The sequence below is a fragment of the Mastigoproctus giganteus genome, chromosome 10, assembly GCF_048544385.1.
Source record: "Mastigoproctus giganteus isolate SK-2022 chromosome 10, ASM4854438v1, whole genome shotgun sequence".
Classification (NCBI taxonomy): Eukaryota; Metazoa; Arthropoda; class Arachnida; order Uropygi; family Thelyphonidae; genus Mastigoproctus; species Mastigoproctus giganteus.
This window is the reverse complement of record NC_143584.1, coordinates 10,347,930-10,369,406: the sequence shown is the minus strand read 5'-3', so window position 1 is coordinate 10,369,406 and position 21,477 is coordinate 10,347,930. Positions and strand designations below refer to the sequence as shown.

Here is a 21,477-nt window from a genome sequence, read left to right as displayed (position 1 = left end):
TATTATGCCTCTCAATACACCTATCATTTGCTTTCAATTAATATTTCTAACTTCTCAGCTAAATTATAAACCTAAAATTAAGATGACTATGAAACAACTAGCATTAGTAGGGGTATATGATGCAAGAAAGCAAGCTTATACAGCATCAGCCAAAAAAAAAAAAAAAAAAAAAAAATTCCCATTTTACCCATCCATTCACTCCAAATGTTTGCTAGTTTTGCCTTGAATTTATTTAAGCTATCAACTTCTATGACAGATGGAAGTTTGTTCGAGCAATCAACCACCCGCTGGCTAAAGGCAAATTTTCACACATCTATTCTAAAACTGTCTTTCCTCAATTTGAATTTATGTCCCCTCAGGTGAATCTGGGCAAGAGGAAGAATCCCATCATCATTGAGCATGCTCAAATAGAGTAAATACAGTAAATGCATAAAATTAACTATACAGTAATACCCCGAAGTTATGCGATAGGTTGGTCCGACGAAAATCGCTTAAGTCGAAGTACAACTTTGCATATAAATACATATAAATTTTTTTAATTGGGACCAAGGACTAACAAAAACACTAGTTTAGAAGAAAAATATTTAATAAAATTGCAATTCTTTATACATATTAATACAAAATATGTATTAAAAAAATAAATGAGTTATGTAAAAAAGTTATTTCGATGTCGATGGCTTCATAAAATCTAATAAATTCATCTGACGACACAGCGCCTTCTTTTTTTCGGCAAGCTAATAATTTCTTTTATTCCTTACTTTGTAGCTATAACGCGTTCTTCGTTGGAGTCTGTTTTCTAAAATTTTTAAGCCCTTTTCAATTGAGCTGAGACCTTCTGTCAAGCCTGCAATTGTCATGTGCCTTTCTGGTGGAACTGGGTCTGAAGTGTCGGATACTTCAGTGACGTTTTGCTCGCGCATCTCTATGAGCTCATTCATTGTCAGCTCCTGACTATGTGAATCCAACAGCTCGTTGACATCATCACCATTGACTTCAAATCTAATTGCCTGGCAAGATTAACAACTTCTTCTATCACATGAGCGACATGATCAGTTTCTGGCGTTGTTTTCGTCTCAGTTTTGAAAAAAAAATGGACAAAGTTACTTCCAGACACCATTCAATGTTTTTTTGTGAATTTCATCCCAAGATTCTTCAATGATTCTTACGGCACCTAACACATTGAATTGTTTCCAAAACTCTTTAACAGATATCTTACTATTTTGTCTCATACCTTCATTCAGACATGCAAACGAACGCCTCGTGTAGTAAGCCTTGAATGTTTTGATGACTCCCTGGTCCATCGGTTGAAGCAAGCTGGTCGTGTTTGGAGGCAAAACACAACTTTAACACATGGGTTGAAATTAATTAGGGTGGCAGGAGGGTGACCGGGTGCATTGTCAATAAGAAGCATCACTTTAAATGGAATTTGTTTAGACTTGCAATAACGTTCGACTTCGGGTATGAAGTGGTGACCAAACCAGTCCTCAAAAACGGAAGCTGTCACCCAAGCTTTATGATTTGACTTCCAAATCACTGGTAAGCTAATTTTAGATATACACCAAACGAAAAAAATCAGGAACCGCGTAACTCCGAGTTCGCTAAGATATCCTTTAACATATCTGCCATTAACATAGCTATTATTTTCCACAAAATTACTTACGGAGATCCTGGATGATGGGCATGACCATTAGTGTCCAGTCCAAGAAGATGAAGAAAAAATATTATTTTATCTTGAGATAGCATTGATGCAAGTGTCTTGTTATAACGAGATTTCCTCAAGAATTCCTATTCATAATACGATAAAACAGTTATCACCTATTAAGATTTCTGTTCTTTTAAAATGAATGTCACTTATATATAAATACACAAAAAGGCATAAGTACTTAGGTCAACATTAGATTAAAGCTATAAACTAATAATGAAACTGTTAATGTGAATCTAAGGAAGAAGTCTTTACATTTTATAGTACTGTATTATCAAAAAGTCACATAAACCATAAGAGATACAAAAGTTTTTATTTATTGTGCCAGATATTTATTTCTTTATTATACTTTTGTTCTTTACCCCCTAAAATTGGGTTGAATTTTCCCTCTGCATTACAATATTATATGACTGTATGGACATATTCCAATGCAGTAGTTGGAATCAAATGAAACTCATACACTTTATTGAAGTTGATTTTGATCATGCTGCTCTTTTCTGTTCTCAGTGATGACTGAAGTCAAGTACACTCAGTTTCTATATAAATCAAGGGTGAGTATACTTGGCGTTGGCCTTCAATAGGGGCAGAAAGATCCCCATGATCAAAAAGAAACACAGAAGAGTATGCAAAATTTTGATTTCAACCACTACATCAAAATATCAACTCCTTCCCAGCAATATTTCTTTTAAGAAATATCAAATAATATTCTTTTTTTTTTCAATGCTTCATCACAATACATTTCTAAAATATATTAAACTAAAATATTTTACCTCAAAATTATTGAATACCCAAGTATCAAGTTTTGATGAATCATCTGCTGCAAAATCCTCTTCTGTAGACAAATACGTATCAATAAATACATGATTGCCAGTAGCACCTAGGGAGATGGATTAGTTATTATGTGAAAAAAAACCACCAAAATTGAAGAACATCATCCATAATAAAAATTCGTTTTTGACATCAACTAAACAATTTAATAAAAACTTTAATATAATATAATTATGATAAAAATTAAATAAAATGAAAGCATGATTAAGCTGAAATAAAACAGAAAAATTATAAAGCAATTGTACAAATAAAACTGTGTATTCATACAAACAAAATCACATAAAATAATAAAGTATAAAAGCAGGATTTAGTCACATATGGCAGCTTTCTCAGCATAAAAGACTCAAAAAGCATAAATGTGTGTGTACTTAACTACAAATGCAGGAAAGGATTGTGGGAGTCTCAGAAGCACAGAGCTGACTAAAAATGTCAATTTACGATTTATTTAAAATTTTATATTTTATTTATTTTAAAATTTATTTAAAAATATATATATATAAAATTCATTTACAAATTTTCTATAAAACTATGAGAGTTAATACATTAAAATGTTTATAAATTATTGAATATTAGTATTTAGCAACAGCTTTAAAAAAAAGTCACCTGGTTTTATCCACATATCTGTCCAACACTTCCTTAAATGTACATTTACAAATTCTAATTTATTAATATATACAAATTTACTTAAATTTACAAATTTTTAAATTTGTTCTAACACATAATGACAATTTTGCTAAAGGAGAATATTCTGATATCAGGAATGAAAATGAATTTTTTTTCCAATTACAAAGTACATGCATTTAAGTCATGACAAAGTCATTATGAAAACATGCATATCAATAATAATTTCTCCACATGATTCTGTAAAAATTTTACTATTAAATTCTGAATGACCAAAATTTGAGGCACTTAGATTCCATAAAAAGAACAGCATAAGGGTTTTAAGAATCATTCCAGATATGTATAAGGCGCCTTCATAGCCAGGTGGTAAGCAGCAGCAGTGCATAGCACACGCTTCTTGATTAGACCGTGGTTCGAGCCTGTCACCACCAAATATGGAGGATGCGGAAAGGTCAGGGAATGACCACCACATATCCCGGAGCAATATGGCCTTAGTTGCTAATGCTCCTAAAAACCAAATAACAGCAACAGATATGTATAAATTATATTAAATTTAAAAAAATAAAAAAGGAACCTCACCTTTGGCAAACATTGGCAAGATATCTGGACTACCCCAAGCCCAAGTATATCTACTTTCATTAAATACAGAATCAAATTCCACAGGGTTTTCTTTCCATCCTTTAGTAACAGCACTGACATCTTCATAAACACCTCCAATTAATGCAACATGACCTGGTCGGGATTCAGTTGGTACTCTGGTATGTGACACACCCCAAGCTCCAGTATTAATAACTATATCTCTATTAAAAAAAAAAAACACAAAATAAATTAATTTTTAACTTTTATTAATTACATCAATGTGTTAATATAATTGCAAATCTTTTAACATTTGTTCTTACGAACACAGATTTTCATCTAGTCAAGACATTAAGGAGATGGCTAAAAATATTTAATGTATTTTTTTTATATCCAATTAGATAGTATGAATCAGAGCTGTACTATTCAATATGTTCTACGTTGATAATAATATTAGTAAAATAATAAGAGGAGTTTACCTCAATATAGTGCGTAGAACACTTCCATATGATACCCTCCAGAAATTAAAACGGAAAAAACGAAAAAAATCGACAACTTACCGGTACATTAGAGTAAAATATAAATAATTAAATAATCAATTTAACACAATTCAAATCAAATTAACACAATTAAAAGAATCTAACGAAAATATTCAAAACGATTTTCCTTCCTGAAGCTGACCATGCTTTTCGACCGTTCGAAAAGCGTTGTCAGCTTCAGGAAGGAAAATCGTTTTGAATATTTTCGTTAGATTCTTTTAATTGTGTTAATTTGATTTTTAATTGTTTTAATTTGATTTGAATTGTGTTAAATTGATTATTTAATTATTTATATTTTACTCTAATGTACCGGTAAGTTGTCGATTTTTTTCGTTTTAATTTCTGGAGGGTATCATATGGAAGTGTTCTACGCACTATATTGAGGTAAACTCCTCTTATTATTTTACTATTTTATATCCAATGGAATGCGAAAAAAAAATTTAATTAAATTACAACAGACAACCAAATTCCAGTGCAAAATCAAGTCACTTCAGCTCATTAAATCATATATAAGAACAGTTGCCCATCATGCCACATTGGTTTTCACTTCATCACTCCAAATAAGAACAGAATGAGAATAACTCAGGAATGGCCTAAGTTATGTTGACCATGACCAAATCACATAATTTTGTGTTCAAACCGCTTGATAGAGTGAAATTAACTTCATATATCCACGCTTTCAGTATGCATGAGCTATTCCACTCATAGCCAGAACAAGGTATTTCTGCACAAAGGCAGCTTTTCCAAAATATTTCTGTGCCCAAACACTTCAGAAGTACAGCTTCCTATAATTATAATTATGGAAAATTATATCACGTAAACTTATACCATTAAATCCCTTATTGTAGGTAGATCAATTTCAATGAAGAAATTGTGCATTTTGCAGGTGTATACTACCCAAAATTATAAAAGTTATTTCATAACTATCTAAGGAATATATACCAAAGATGAACTTTGCCATAAACAGCTGAAGACCTCAATTTATAATTTAATAATACTTCCTCCCACAGGGCGAGTCCCATGTTGGAGACAAAGGAGTCATAGCCCACCCCCCCCCCTTATGGTCAAAATAATGTGGATTTTTTTACTGCTACATGATGATTAAAGCTTAATGATTTCCTGCTTCAGCCTTCCCTGAGAAAATCCTGAGACTGCCCTAATTCCCCTTGGTTCTGTATATTGTCTAACATATTTTTTATAGAGGAAACTGGCTCTGGATAACTAACTTTGGAATTTACATTCCATATTTGTTGCTCATGTCAAAGGTGTTCTTTGATTATTGTAACTGATAAGCATTTACTGCAGTTTCCTTATGCATCCATTATGCTGTATCCTCAAAACAATAATCAGCTAAATATTGTATCATTATTCTGGTACACAGCTGTCATAAATAACTTTTATTTTCTTTTTGTTTTTTTAATTAAATGTTTTTATTAAAGTTTTAATAGGCCACTATTAAAACTTTATTATAATTCAGTAAATTTAAGGAAATTTACTGAATTATAACTGTGACCTATTCTATCCAGGTTCAAAAACTTCAATAGGGGATCACATCTGGTGAGTATGGGCTTGGCACACCCAGGGTCCTGAAATGGATATCATAATTCTTTTTCTTGGTGATTCCCTTCAACTTCTGCCTCTCTCAGTGTAACTCAGAATTTTTTTTTTTTTTTTTTTTTTTGGCTGGTTCAGCATAAGCCTCAGGCTTCCTTGCACCCTATGAATAATAATAATATACTATCAGCTTTCTTTACACCCAATTGCTGTTGTGAAAATTCGAAATAAATAAAATTACAACTTTCATAAGACTGAAACTTTTTCTTTTTTAATTACAACCTTTGAAGGGCACAGGCATCTATCTAAACAAATTATCCTAAATGAACTTCATGAAATACACATTAGAACTTGGAACCTACCTTAAATAAGGGGCTCTACTTTCGTTAGCATCTCCAAGTTCAAATACTCTATCAGCTCTCAGACCATCGGCTACAATCAGCACTAAACGCCTCGCCGGAGCATCAAAAGGTATTGTATGCGGGGTCATTCCATGTATTAAAGGAGATTTAAAATAGATATCGAAAATCGAAGCAAGAAATATAAGGTGAATAACTACTCCAAATAAACCGACTAACATTGCAAACAGCTGGGAACACTACGCAAAGATATATAAATAAACAAAACATTAACTACTATAATGGTTTATTAACAGTAATATTGTGTTTCCAAGATTCACGACAAGTACCCTCATTTTTTTTTTTTTTATCTTATAAATAGCTGCACCAATTCTCCAATAAAACCAATATATTCTAAAATTCACTATTCAAGTACGCCATGTATGAATCCGGAGGAACGAAGTCAGGCCACGTTTTCGCCAAGACCGATAAAAATATAGCAACATTTTACACTTGTCACCAACAGGGGGCACGGTGTTACGAGTGGCAGAAACATTTCGAAACCCTGTATTCGGTTAAAATGCCAAATTATGAGCTATATTCAAATAAAATAGAGAAATCAGCTGGTGGAAGAAGACAACGCTACAACAGATAAAAAAAATCAATGATGTGCTCTTCGACATTATTCATACTAATTCTAACCTGCCGTCATGATTAATTCCTATTTGCATCGTGTTCTCCCGGTCGTGTCGCGGCTCTACTTTCTTCAAAAATCACCCCTCAACACTTATTCTCATCTCACATGTACAAATCAGCCAGTTCAACATCTTCTTCCACTAAGAGCCAACGCAACGAGATTCACTCTTCTAGATATACTCGCAAATGGCGGTTGCAGTTTTACGACAATCGCTGAAAGGTAGCGTACACAGGAAAGTGACTAAGCCGCTTTGTTCCCAATTTCAACTTTCATTTTTGTGCCATATCTATTTAAAATCGACGATGTAGAGGCATTTGCCGGTTCTTCTCAATGGCTCCCTATCAACTCTCACTATCAGTATCAGAAGACTCCCCAGCTTGAAGCAGTGGCCATCTGCGTCTACATACGTGGTATCCCTGTCCTCGTTTTGTGAAATACTGTGCTTCCCCAGTATCCATTGGTAAATTTGACGATCCCAACTGCTCGTTAATCACAAAACCATCTGATGTCTTAATTTGTGTCGGTGACTTTAAGCTTAGTAATTCTTTCCACTCGCTTCATAGCCAGCTTTTAATTCCCAAAGCCACCACTTTCTCGCCTACTATGAATGTATGTTTCCAGACTGTACAGAATCTTTACTAACACCCAATAAGTTATTTTCACCAAAAATCAACTTATATTGACCCCAGGGGCTCACATCTGGTGAATATAGGCTTGGCTGGTATAACATAAGCCTCAGGCTTCCTTGCACCATATGGCAAATGCAACCCCCCCCCCCCTACAAGTTAAATTCAGTATCTTGCCACCTTACAATCCCGAGACCTTCCCCTAAGTCTCTGGAAAAAAACATTTTTATGGTCACTTTTCATCCTAAACCAAGATCTAGCTAAATTTCTGCTCACCTGTTCTCCTGGTCAGAATGCCTTCAAAGTTCTCTCCTTGCTGCCTGGTTTTCAGTTGCTTTTATGTCACGTGTAATAATGTATAGGTAGTGCCCATTCTCCTAGCAACACAAACCACAGTGGACATCTAATTTATCTATTCTTTTTTCGTAATAAGCAGAGAGCATTTCGTAAGTTTCAAATGCAGCCCTGTTAAATACTGTACTGCTAAGAATGCGGTCCTAGCCCAATTTATCAATGTCCGATCTCAAAAAAAAAAAAAAAAAAAAAAATGCAAGAACACCTTTTCACAAAAAAATTCATTCATCTCTCACGACTTTCCAGCTAGAGACCTGGAAAAATCAAATTACCAGATTTGGTCTTATCTGATCCATCAATTCAATGCTGCCCATGTTTAAGAACTCTTTGTGCTGAGAGATGTTGTCTAAATGAAATCTCTATTTTCATTCTCTGACTTAAGTGGCTAATCATCTCCCATCCAAACTTCTTGACAATATAACGGATTGTATCCCAAACTGCTGTCTCAAAAGCGTTATTTCTTCCAAACTTGAAAAATCTTTACAATCGAACTCTCACTCAAGCTTGTGTACCTCCAGATCGAGAAACGTGGTAGAGTTTCTAATGACCACAAGCATGAAAGCCTCAAGAGCCAAACGACTTCAGGCTTATCTCTGCCCCCGTCCCATTACCAAAGCTTTAGAGAAAACTCTCTTAAAACAACTTACAACGAAAATATTTGCGTCCAGACAAGCGTCCATCTACTGTGGCATCTCAGTACTTTCAAACGAAACATGTCCTCTTCATCTTATTTCAGAATTTACGCAACATGACAGAAAAATGAGAATCTTCGCTACTTCTTTATTAATATGAATGCTGTCTTCGATTCAGTTGCTTATGATTCGCTACGTCTGGTTCAGAACTACCACTGCTTCTCAGAATCCCTGCTGAAAGAAGTTCGAAAGCCAATTTAAATTTACATTTTACGATCGCGGCCTTATCAGCCACAAGACGGTACCGTCTTCGCCTTGTTGTTTTCAGCCATACTCTTTCCTTTTCTTTTAAGACACCCCAACTTCAACCCTTTTCAGTATGACATTTTCCAGGCCTTCTATCAGGATCAAAAACTCACTGGGGATTTTTGGTTTAGCATTAGCATTAGCATGAGTAGAGGCATGTGACGCAAGAAAGCAAACTTATAAAGCATCAACCAACCAAAAAAAAAACTTTCCCATTTCACCTATCCATTCGCTCCAAAAGTTTGTCCAATTCTTCCTTGAATTTATTTAAGCTATCAACGACCGATGGAAGTTTGTTCCAGCAATCAACCATCCACTGGCTAAAATAAAATTTGCACATATCTATTTTATAAATGCCTTTCCTGGACTTGAATTTATGCGCCCTCAGGTGACATGTAGACATGTATAGTATCTTCTGTATAGCGGCTCCAGGAACATAAGTTCATCTCCGCCCTGTCACTCTGTGATGATACAAAACTCTGTAGAGCGGCCAGAAACGTGTAGTGTTATGTTTGTTTATATGTTTGTGTTGTTTAGTTGTTTCTGGCCTCTTTGCCACCGGGCAGGCGATCTCCTGGAAAGCGTGCTCGATGCCCGTCTACACCATGAGGAGGTGGGCCACAACTAGATATGTCCTTAGCCAAGTGGAGATAGACCATTACAATTTTTGTCTGCCCTGAAGAGGGCGAAGTCCCGTACCCACTGGAGATAGTGCTATACCAGTGGGTGCCAGCAAATCCGTACCCACAGCTACCCAAACTTAGGGTACCAGCATAGAGGAAAAAATTAATAAATAAAATCATAATTAAAAAAAAAAAAGTTAGTTAAAAAAACAAAAAAGTAAAATAAAATAAACTAAGATAAAAATTTATAGAGAAGAGTAGGGAAAAAATAAATTTAAAAAAATGAAAATAAAATAAAACAGTATTAAAAAAAGTAAAATAAAATAACGAAATATAAATATAGATACAAAGTAAAAAAAAGGAAATTGCTAATAAAATAAATAATAAATAAATAAAATGATGGTGAAGTAAAATTATATAAAATAAGATAAATAAATAAATAAAAAACCAGTTGCCCAGACTTTCTTCTATTTTCTTCTCTAGCCGTACCGACTAAAGAAAATAGAAGAAAAAAAAGAATTCAGGTGAGCAAGAGGAAGAATCCCATCAGCATTGAGCTTGCTGAAACCATTCAAGGCCTCATACACCTCAGTCAGATCACCTCGCAGGTGCCTAGTTTTCAGACGTTGCAATTTGCAAAACTTAAGTCGTTCTTGATAAGAGCAACCCTTTGTCCCCTCACCAATCTCGTTGCCCTTCTCTGTGCTCGTTTCAGTAGCTCTGCATCCTTCCTAAAATGAGGAATGCCTGTATGCACTACTCAAGGTGTGGCCTAACAATTTTCTTATGCAAGGGGGTAATCACCTCCTTTTCCCTGCTAGCTAGCAAAATTCCTGTATATCATTGACAAGACCCCATGAGCTGCTCTGGCAGCCTGTCTGCACTGTTCAGAAAACTTCATATCTGACTGCAAAATTACCCCCAGGTCCTTTTCATTCTTCACTTTGGCCAATTATCATTGGCCAAAGCAACTTCCTCAACATGGCGATTTCCGCCCAACACTACGAAAGCCAATCCCTCTGACAGGTCTAAACTGTCCAGAATAAAGAGATTTGATTTCTCATTCATCAACAATTCCATTAATTTAGCCACTGAGATCCTGATTCTAGTATCACGACAGGGTAACAGAAAATTTATTTTCGACTCACTGACATCAAATTTTTAACTTTGCAGTCTTGTTATCTCCAGTTCCAATTAGAGTGTTAAATTTTTATCTTATTTTATTTCTTTGTAAGACATCGTGGGTAGTATAGTTGGTAGAATCGCAATCCTCTCCACATCGGGTGGAAAAGACCTGAGTTCGAGTTCCGTCGATGACGTGGGGAATTTATATGGGCCTTTTTCACAACGTGGTTAACTTAGTCAGACGATGGCACAATGATTTTTTCTCGGATTTTTTGTCAAGTAAATCGACCACCGAACACTCGCGATTTCAGACAGTATACAGTACACTGACAATATGGCTGTAGTTGCTGATTCTCCTAAACACCTACTACAGCAACAATATAACAATATTCGTTTGTAAACCTTTCTAGTTGGCTGTACTGGGGTATTGCCCTTACTTTATTGAACAGCAATAAATTATTTTGCACATAAACAAGAACAAAATGTTAAATAAAATATGAATTTTAACAGAAATTAAATTTTGATTTTAATTCTGCTGTCTGTCGGTCATTTCTTCTGCACACATAAAGAAATCTGTTATAAATAAACTGAACTGATTGATCATTAATAGTTGAGTAGAAGCGGGGAACGGAACCATAATATTGGCAATAATATCTGGCAAGTATCTCGAGACAACTTGTATTTGTAGACTTGTGGTGCATATTTTTGAATTAATGAGTTAAAGTGACGAAATTAATTTTCGAATTAATGTCGTCACCTTTGAAAGTCTTCTAATTGGTCTTTAGACATGCAAAGATGGTCTGTTAAACATGTCTTGCTCTTCTGTAATGCATTCACTCAATAAGCAATTGCATGGCCGTTGCTTTAGCCATCAGTGCCGACGTTTTCTAGTTTTTATTCTTGAAATAATTATGCTCTACTTATTAATTAAAGAACAAGAGATAATGCGAACCCACATATACTACCTCACTTGGCACCATGTTGAATGTCACTCTCAGGTAATAGATCCATAATGGAACCATTACCTAACAGTGACTGTTAACACTGGCGACTTGAAAAGGGTGCGCTAACCCAGTTCGCTTTTAATCCCAGTCTATTTGGCAGGTGGGAACAGTTTTCTGCCCTCTCCTTCCCTCCTGGTGGGACTTTTCCCCACTCACCAGTATGGGGTTGTCTTCCGTATGATCCCCATAATTCTACCTGTAGCCCTCTCCTTCAGACTCTACTTCTCCTCTAACTTGTAGCGTTTTTTTTTTTTTTTTTTTTTTTAAAGCCATTGCCACTGAAATCTTCAGAGTACTTAAGCGATCCCTCTACTGTCTGACATACTTCTTCGGGGCTACGTGTGGGCAACGGGGGTCCCACTAAGTGCCCAGCGGCTAAATGGTCAGAGGAACAACATAACACGACACGACACTACACAATACTAACACACAAATCACTCTTTTTAAACCTCTGGCTTTTATAGAATTCTGTGATACACAAAGAGAGTACACAACGCAGAGATGGGAGAACTCCTGGGGCAGTTAGACATCGAACACTCTACCATAGTCCTTGTCTACGCAGTGGTATCGTCACCGTCCTCCCCACACCGGGTATAAAAGGCCCGGGTTCGAACCCGTCGATGACGCGATGAACTTTTATCGACTTTTTTCGCTCCGTGGCTGAGTTTGTCAGTGCCAGGCGTAGATAGCAAGTTTTGTCCCCTAGAAACGGGTTTTCGTCCAGCAAAACAAGCAAATCGACCAGAGAACACACGCAATTTACGAACACAGTACACGTGGGTATATGAATTAACTTTCCGGATGACCCTAATGTAATAGTACCATACTCCTTTCTTCTCCCTACCCCGCGGTAGCGGGATTTTGAATTATGATAGTTTACCCTGACTGATTTACTGAAGGTTGTCAACGGGGGATTCTGTCTTTTTTGTTTTCAATATTCTGAGTTTTCCCTTCTATTACGATATCAGTTAGTAAAGCGCCACCAACTCACAGATTTGAAATCTGAGCAATACAAAATGTCGTAGGCAACGTGTTGGCGTGGTTTAATGTTTCTATGATGCGGTGGTCGATATTTATCACGTTTTCAATGTGCAATGCTCTGTTTTACAAATAAATATGGAAATTCCAATCTTATATTCTGAGCTGCTGAGGTAAAGTGAATATGATAATGAGTTAAGTTAATACATTAACTTTCAAGGAAAGCGTGTGTTAAATTTTTTCTTTTAATTCATATTAAACGATAATTGTGTTAGTATTTTGGTAGTGTTATTTATAAAATACATTATTATTAGTAAGGCATGTTAAATGGTTAGAGGGCAGCATTCACCTCTTCGTGTGTAAATAAGGGCATCTTAAAGAGTATCACGTCGGCGTAAACCAGATTCGATCAGTCAATTCTTCAAAATTTAAAAAAAAAATGGGATGAAGAACTGTACTAAGAATAATCATTTCCCATAAATGATTATTCTAAGCAAAATAAAAAACTTTGTTTATATGGTAGGAGGATAGTCTCTACGTTACGCATTAATTTCTTTTACAAGCAACAATATGACAGTACAATTATATAATACCTATGCTTTTGTGAGTCATATTTGTTTTAAAAATGCTTGTTTTAAAAAATTTTTATACATTTAATCATTTAACAAAATCGTGATTTGTGTAGCTGTAAGAAACACCATGTTAGTAGCCTTGTGATGTAATTTGTTGACATCTTTGCAAGTGAAACCAATGATTTGTAATTTTTCTTGCCACTTTAAAACCATGATTTATGATAATTAGTCTATAAAGTTTACTTTATAAATCTAATATAAGAAAAGCAAAATATATAATTTATTACAAAATGTAACAAGATTATGCAATTAATCCCAGGGGCTCACATCTGGTGAATATGGGCTTGGAACCCCCAAAGTCCTGAGCTGGATATCATCATTCTTCTCTTAGCATTAGCAAAGGCACATGATGCAAGAAAGCAAGTTTATACAGCATCAGCAAAAAAAAAAAAAAAAAAAAACCTTCTCATTTCACCCATCCACTTGCTCCAAATGTTTGTCTAGTTCTGCCTTGAATCTATTTAAGCTGTCAACTTCTACAATGACAGATGGAAGTTTGTTCCAGCAATCAACTACCCACTGGCTAAAGGCAAACTTCTGCACATCTATCCTACAACTGTCTTTCATCAATTTGAATTTATGCCCTCAGGCGATTATTCTGAGCAAGAGGAAAAATCCCATCAGCATTGAGCATGCTCAAACCATTCAGATCACCTCTTTCTTGGTGATTCCTTTCTACTTCTGTCAATCTCTCCCTCTCAGGGTAATTCGGAATTTTTTTTTGGTTGGTGCAGCATGAGGCTTCCTTGCACCATATATAATATGATTATTATTAATAATAATAATAATCATGGTCAATCAGGTTTTTACCCAAATCTGATTTCAAATTCACATGATATTTTTTTGGATAACAAATTTCATTTTTACATTCTAGGGTTGCTGTGTGCAATGCATTTAAAGGAAGTTTTTCTTTTCTTGAAAGTTAAACATATTCTGTGAGTTTTGAGTTTGCCTCTTTTTCATTTCGTCATCCAAAGTAGATTTGTTTTGGACTTTTACTCCCTGTGTGAAATGTCAAATTCTTTTCCATTCCTAGTAAGATTCTGGATTTATAGCAGCCTTTTGCAGTTGGGACTCTATTACTTCTCCTACTAAGGATGATGAAATTTGAAAATAAAAATCAACAGCCTGATTAAAAAAAACTGTTCAAAGCTTATTTTGACTCTTGTGTAAAATAAGAAGTAAAACTATCAATTTTTTTTTTTCATGATGACCAGTGGAAAAATATTTAGATTACATAATGCAAAACACTGGTTGTGAGACACTTAAGTGTATAAAACATTAACTGAGGCTGACTGCTGGGGGAGATTCAAAGGTCAGTTGGATAGGTACGTACGAAAAAAAGGGGAGTCAAATAGGTGGTTTATTTTATTTTATTTATATATTTTTTTTTTTGCTGGTGTAGAAAAAGCCTTGGGCTTCCCTGCACCACATGGCTAATACTAAAACTAAATTAGAAATAAATCTTAAAACTAGGATATACTTCTTGTCTACTCATAAATTCAAATAAATACAAAATAAATACAAAAATTCAGCTAACATAAAGTAGTAAAATTTTGGGAAATATGCAATTCCACAATCAAGCATAGGATTCAGTGTTGTCACAGTGCAAAAATATGCTAATGCAGCACTGGCATTTTTGTTTAGGGACTAGAATTGAAATAATGAGTGTAATAATAATTCTTGGTGACACTCATCTTGCCTGACGTACTAAAATTGACAAAGTGCAGACCTTAGTGCAATAATGTTGTCAAGAAAATGTAAAATAAATAAAAGAATTGGTTATTTACATTTACAGTAATATAAAAATCTGGCAAGATAAATAAAGATTAAGAAATACACTGGTTTAACAACTGATTGCAGGCACAGTAAACGCTTGTTCACAGATATACACTTGCATTCCAATTGTTGTGATCACGAAAAATGTACAATCCATTGTTAACTGCATCTGTCATTGGCTGCCATAGCAATGAAGTTAACACTTTTCTTTCCACATAGCTGTTCCAGAGTATAAGCAGAAACTTTCATTCATCTATGATTGTGCACAGCTGAATACCATCTCAGCTTAATTTTTCAAACTATAATTTTTTGATTAATATCACACTATGAATACCTATTGGGTGGTGCGTATTTCACTTATTGTTACAAATTTATTTTATTTCATTTTGATTCGTCAGTACATCTGATATTATTAAACAATGAATAACAACAAACTTAATTTTACTGTTATATGAATGAGTCTAGAACTAGGCACCGTAAATTCAAATTAGGCATAAGGTTTAGACTGTATTGTATAGTTTTCTTTTAACCGATGAGTTGTTGATTACTGGAATAAATTGCCTCCATGAGTACTTTGAGGCTGACTGCTGGGTGAGATTCAAAGGTCAGTTGGATAGGTACGTACGAAAAAAGGGGAGTCAAATAGGTGGTTTGTTTTGTTTTATTTATTTATTTTTTTGCTGGTGTAGAAAAAGCCTTCGGCTTCCCTGCACCACATGGCTAATACTAAAACTAAATTAGAAATAAATCTTAAAACTAGGATATACTTCTTGTCTACTCATAAGTGAACTACTCAAACTTATGTACAGTAGTTCACATAAACCTGTGGGCATACCATATGTCAGTTTACTAAGAAATAATTCGCACAATTTAATTCTTGAAGTCAGTTCCTGACCATATTACTTTTTTAATTTTAATATTATATTTGCATGATATTGATACGAGTTATTCAAACTTTTTGAGGGGTAAGATGTGCTGTGCACAATAAACCCTTTTGCAATTGATTTTGTAATAATAATACTTTCATTATTTATTTGTTTACAGTAGAACCTTGATTGTCTGTCACCCTCTTATCCATCAGTTTCTGCTAAACATAACTTTTTTTTTTTTTTTAGCAGAGTTAACAACACAACTAATGGTTATAAAAAATTTACAGTAGCAAGTTATGTTTATTAATTGTAAATGTCATTATTACAATTCTTGGAAGAGTTTTGTTTATAGACAACAGTTCACAGAATCAATACCACAGATATCCTTCCTGCACTGTTTCTGTTTGTGAAATAAAATATCCAGTCAGTTTTGAAACATTAACTTTTGTGTCATACAGAGAGCTTGATCGTTCACAACAAATAATTCAATATTGCAATGTGTCATTGATTTGACAACAACAAATTCCTTTAACAGGATGAACATTAACACAGAAAGCCCTTGCTGTGAATGCAGAATTGGATATTGATTCACCTTTCAAAGCAAGCACTAGACGATCAGACAAATTTATACTGAGCACGGAATTCAACAACTGTACATTGAAGCGGGAAAGGGAACTAAGTGCACCAGTATCGGACTACATTAAGAAATTTATTTCTCATAAAGTTTGTGGAATAACTCATTACCAAATATATAACTGTGAAAAAACTGACCCAAATTGGAAAGCTCAAAAAAAACTTTCATTTGCCTCAGAAATCTCAATCCAGGATATAAAATATAGAAGGAACAGATCACAATAATGATATATTCTAATGGTAATCACTGAATTTCTCTACTTATTGATAAAGACTGCTTAAAAACCTGGAGCATTTAAAAACTTCTATTTTGATATGTTGCTAGTGTATTATTTTTAATAGAAAACTGCATGGATGTGCTAGACCATTTTTTTAGATTGTTGCGTTTGTGCCTTGGAATAAAGTACCACCTTAGAGGCACAAGTTTACCAGAAAAAGTAATGTTATTGCTTGGCAGTACACTGAACATTCTATCAGTAATCTAGAATCTCATGATGGAAACAGTAAATACTATTTATAATTGATCTAAACATCTAGACCAAATGTGATAGAAAGCTAAAAACATACCTGAAAGCTTTAAGTTATTGTATTTCTGAAAGAATATTGGTGTTAAAACTGTGGGGGAAAGATACACAATAAAGGAAGCATATCAGGCTTAATGTCTAAATTTTCAGATGATACAAAGGTTGGCAGGGTAAGTTAATGGCAGTAATCAGAGTATGCCACTGCAACAGCATCGTCACCACCAAATACGGAGGATGTAGAAAGGTCAGGGAATGACCACCACATATCCTGGAACAATATGGCCTTAGTTGCTAATGCTCCTAAAAACCAAATAACAAACAAACATGAGGCTGCCGTAGCCTAGTGGTCAGGCGTGCGGGTACATAAGTACACGTGCCTTGAGTGACTGGGGTTCAAGCCCGTGACTGCCGAATACGGTGCTGTTTCTTGTATTCTGTGTATCTTGTAAACTCCTCTGACCGTTTGGTTGTCCCGGAGTATAAACAGAAAATTTATTTTATTTTTTTTAAATTTTATATCTCACTATATACACCTACCAAATTGCTATTAGGCAGGTGTATCTCACTATACATACCTACCTAATAGTGAGTAGATTCCCCCCCCTTTTATTGCTCAGATTAGCCTTGATTCATTGTGGCATGGACTCAATTGATTTGCACAGTTGCTATAAATTGGATGGTTGCACATTACTCTGGAGAGTAGAGATTGTTTCACCTCATACCACAAGTGCTCTCAAATGAATTGAGATCTGTTGATTGAGTGGGCAGAATTCACTCTCCTGTTTCTGGAACCAGTTTTGTACAACTCTGGCTTTGTAATGTGATGCATTATCATGTTAGAAGACTTAATTCATGTTAGTTCAGCCTAGCCAGAAACAATTTCCAGATAAACTGTGGCATCCAAATGTTGCTCCACTGGTATCAAATGACAAATATCCACCATGAAAATATTCCCCACACCATAGCACCAGCAGCTTTCATTGTTGGCACCTGATGGGTGTGTTCATGAACTGATGCTGTTTTTGCCATGTTTTGATCCTCCAATCATCATGAAACAGCAACAACTAGAATTTGTCAGACCAATCACTGTTTTTACAAGATACAGCAAGTTGTGCATTCTGAAATGCCTCTTTGTTGTTTACTACTGTTGTACTGGATTTGGTATTTGACTGGCTGCAGCCTTTATGTTACCCTGTACAAGTCTTGTTGGTCTCCCATGAGCTGTTTCTGACTACAGGATCACTATTGGTTAGATATTGGTAGTAGTGGCAAATGATGCAAAGAAGCAAGCTTATGCAACATCAGTGGCCGCCTCCGTAGCCAGGTGGGAAGGAGCAGCAGTGTGTAGCACACGCTTCTTGATTAGACCGGGGTTCGAGCCCGTCACCACCAAATACAGAGGATGCGGAAAGGTCAGGAAATGACCACCGCATATCCCGGAGCAATATGGCCTTAGTTGCTAATGCTCCTAAAAACCAAATAACAAACAACAAACAAGCAACATCAGTGAAAAAAAAAAAAAAAATGCCCACCAACTCATTTCCCCCCCTCCAATAATTTGTTGAATTCTTCCTTAAATTATTAAAACTATCCAAAGTAATCAAAATGTTTTTCGATTATTGGACCAATCCCAATATGCCCAAAACAGTTGCAAGTGAAAAGGTCGAAGTTTCAGAGACACTCATACTGGCAAATCTGGCACGGAGTACCATGCCATGTTCAAAGTCACATCTTTCATCTTGCCTATTCTCATGCTGAATTGCACATATACAGCTTCCTTACATATCCACTCACCTGCTTTGTATTGCATGGTATGAACACATGATGTTGTTACTGAAGGAGCACTCCATTTCATGAAAAGGGAGGTGTGCCTAATAAAGTGACCACTTCATGTACAACTGAGTAGGCACTTTATTGTATATAACTACAGGCAGAACTATGTGTCTTTATTGTTCATGAAACCTGTTCCTTGCTACAGAGTCCTGGCTGCTTAAGTAGGCAAATTGAAAATGCTGTTTAACACCATGAAACTGAAGAATGGCTGCAGTTTTATCCCTAATAATTCAGCCTCGTTTGGAATTGGAGGAATCTTCTAGCACTCACTGAAACCCAAGAACTAATTATCACTGAAGATCTCAGTTGGAAGAACCTTGACTGCACCACTATAGAGCATGTGTTGGTGGTGAGTCTTCCTTGCTCTGCTGCATTGTGCTGCAATACTCCAACACTAGGCTCGTTTGTCATATCATGTTTCTAAGCGTAATAGATCGGTTCCTCATTTTCCAAATGCTGACAATTTACAACTCACAGAGTTGTAAGTGTTGCTCACTTACAACTGTGTGAGTTGTAAGTGAGCAACACTTTAAGTTTAGTTTTGTAAGTGTTGCTCACTTACAACTCTAAACTTAACAATTGGCAATTAACCACCAATATTTTTTTTATTATTATTATTGTTGTGTTTTTGTATGGGTGGCTCCTAGAACAAAATTTCAACTCCGCCTCATTGCTCTGTTCAGTTTTTACAGACTCTGTCAAAGTAAGGCCAGTGTGTGTTGTGTGAAAAAAAAAAATTTCATCCCACATAGGAATATCTCATGCTGGATGAAGATAGATGAAAAGGAAGGCAAAGGGGGGGGGGGAGTTTTTCATCTCACACAGGAGTTTTTCATCCCGCATGGGAGAAAGTGACAGAAAAGAAAAACTGTTTGTGAGCTTACGTGTGTGTTCTGTAGTAAGATATTGTGTTTTGGCCTTTTGGCTACCTGGAAGCAGTGATCACCTGGACGACTTCCTCCAGGTGCTCGTCCCTAGCAGAAGGAGGGCAAGGCCTCCCCTACTAGTGGCACACCCTCCTCCCTGGGAATGAGTTTCCCAGGAAGGAAAGAAAAACTTGTATAAGATGAAGAGAGGGAATTAACCACCAATACAGGAACATTACCTTGATCAAAGATAATGTTCCTGTAGGAGTGGTTAATACTTGTCAATCCACATTGAGCACTAATTTAGAATGCCTTAAAGGGCATTCCATCCATGTCGGCTCTGATAGCTACTCAGTTAAAAATAGAAACCCTTACAGATCACTAACATTGTTTTAGTGCCTATTCTTGACTCAGTGGTGAAACTACTATACTGTAGGATTTGCCACTGTAGCAAGGGGGGCAGAATTTGTAGTTTTGTTTCCCTTGACTACTACTTGGATGACCACTGCCCTCAGAACCTACTGTTGCCATCTTGTGCATAGACCTCTACACCAATTAAATGTCGCATCATAGCCTTAGTAGCTAATGCGCCAATAAAATCAAATCAAACCAATTAAATGTACTGCCTACAACTCAATTTAGACTGTTGTTCCAGTACTGTATTGTTATTCTTCAACATCCTGAACCATCATGCCGGCTCAGTAAAGTTCCCATTGGATGGTTTTTTTTTTTTTTATGAAAACCCCAAACACGAGAGGTATTAGAACTTATAGTACTTAGTACCGTGCATGGGTTGGAGGTTGAGAAGATGAAAGAAGATATTTGTTGACATTTGACGGACTTCTGTAGACTCTAATTTTCAGGAAATACGTATGACGGAAGATTGTTCCAGAAAACAGCAGTTGAGTAAATGAACAAGGAAGATGAAAAGTTGGTTCTCTGAGTTTGAAGTTGGACAGTAAATGAATGTTGGCTGGTGGCAGCATATGTTCGGAATGTTTTGAAAGAGAGAACAGGAATTATAGAGGCCAATTCAGAAGAACAGTGCCCATGGATGTATATAAAGAAAAGGCATGTAGCAGAAACAATGTCTATGAGACAGAGAGTGGAGAAACTCAGAGCTGTCATTAATTAAACTAATTGTCCTTGTTTGAATGGATCTAGAATGTTTGAATGGATCTATCATGGAATATTGCTCCCACATCTGGGGGCACAGCCCCCAGATGTGGGAGCAATATTCCATGATAGAGCAGATTTGCAATTTGTACAGAGTGAACAGCTGTTTGCAAGAAATGTAATGCCGAGCATGAAAGAGAAAAGCAAGTTTTTTAGATGCAGAGGAAGCAATATTTGTAATGTGCTTGTGCCAAGAGAGATTAAAAGTCAGGGTAATTCCCAAAAGAGATATATTATATTGCCTAGAAATTGGAGTGTCACCAAAGATAAGCATGAAAGCAGAAGAATCCTTTTTTGGGAGATAATAGTAATAGAGGCATGTGATGCAAAAAAGCAAGCGTATGAGCTTATGTACCATCAGCCAAAAAATAAATAAATTAAAAAAATTCACACAACCATTCCCTCTAAAAGTTTATCCAGTTCCTCCTTGAATTTATTTAAGCTATCAACTTCTACAACAGATGGAAGTTTGTTCCAGCAATTAACTACCTGCTGGCTAAAGGCAAATTTCCACACATCTATTCTACAGCTGTCTTTCCTCAATTACAATTTATGCCCCCTTAGGTTTGTAATCAGAGCAAGTGGAAGAATCCAATCAGAATTCACTGTGCTCAACCCATTCAAGGCCTTATGACACCTCAATCAGATCACTCGCAGTTGCC

General features: G+C 35.7%; 2 protein-coding genes across 2 annotated transcripts in view; one reads left to right on the top strand and one right to left on the bottom strand.

Moving 5' to 3' along the window:
* LOC150078681 (GPI ethanolamine phosphate transferase 1-like) overlaps positions 1-6,422 on the bottom strand; it is a 132,411-nt gene extending 125,989 nt beyond the window's left edge. Inside the window, exons 1-4 of the mRNA XM_090383893.1 lie at positions 6,183-6,422; positions 3,731-3,951; positions 2,473-2,579; positions 1,661-1,785 (exon numbers count right to left, since the gene is read on the bottom strand). Of these exons, the coding sequence (XP_090240019.1) occupies positions 1,661-1,785; positions 2,473-2,579; positions 3,731-3,951; positions 6,183-6,400 (671 nt within the window). The 5' untranslated portion in view covers positions 6,401-6,422. The remainder of the gene's footprint in view (positions 1-1,660; positions 1,786-2,472; positions 2,580-3,730; positions 3,952-6,182) is intronic.
* Positions 6,423-12,579: 6,157 nt separating this feature from the next.
* Positions 12,580-21,477, top strand: part of LOC150078680 (TAF6-like RNA polymerase II p300/CBP-associated factor-associated factor 65 kDa subunit 6L) — a 29,850-nt gene continuing 20,952 nt past the window's right edge. Inside the window, exon 1 of the mRNA XM_090382246.1 lies at positions 12,580-12,676. The gene's annotated coding sequence lies outside the window, so the exon portion shown is untranslated. The remainder of the gene's footprint in view (positions 12,677-21,477) is intronic.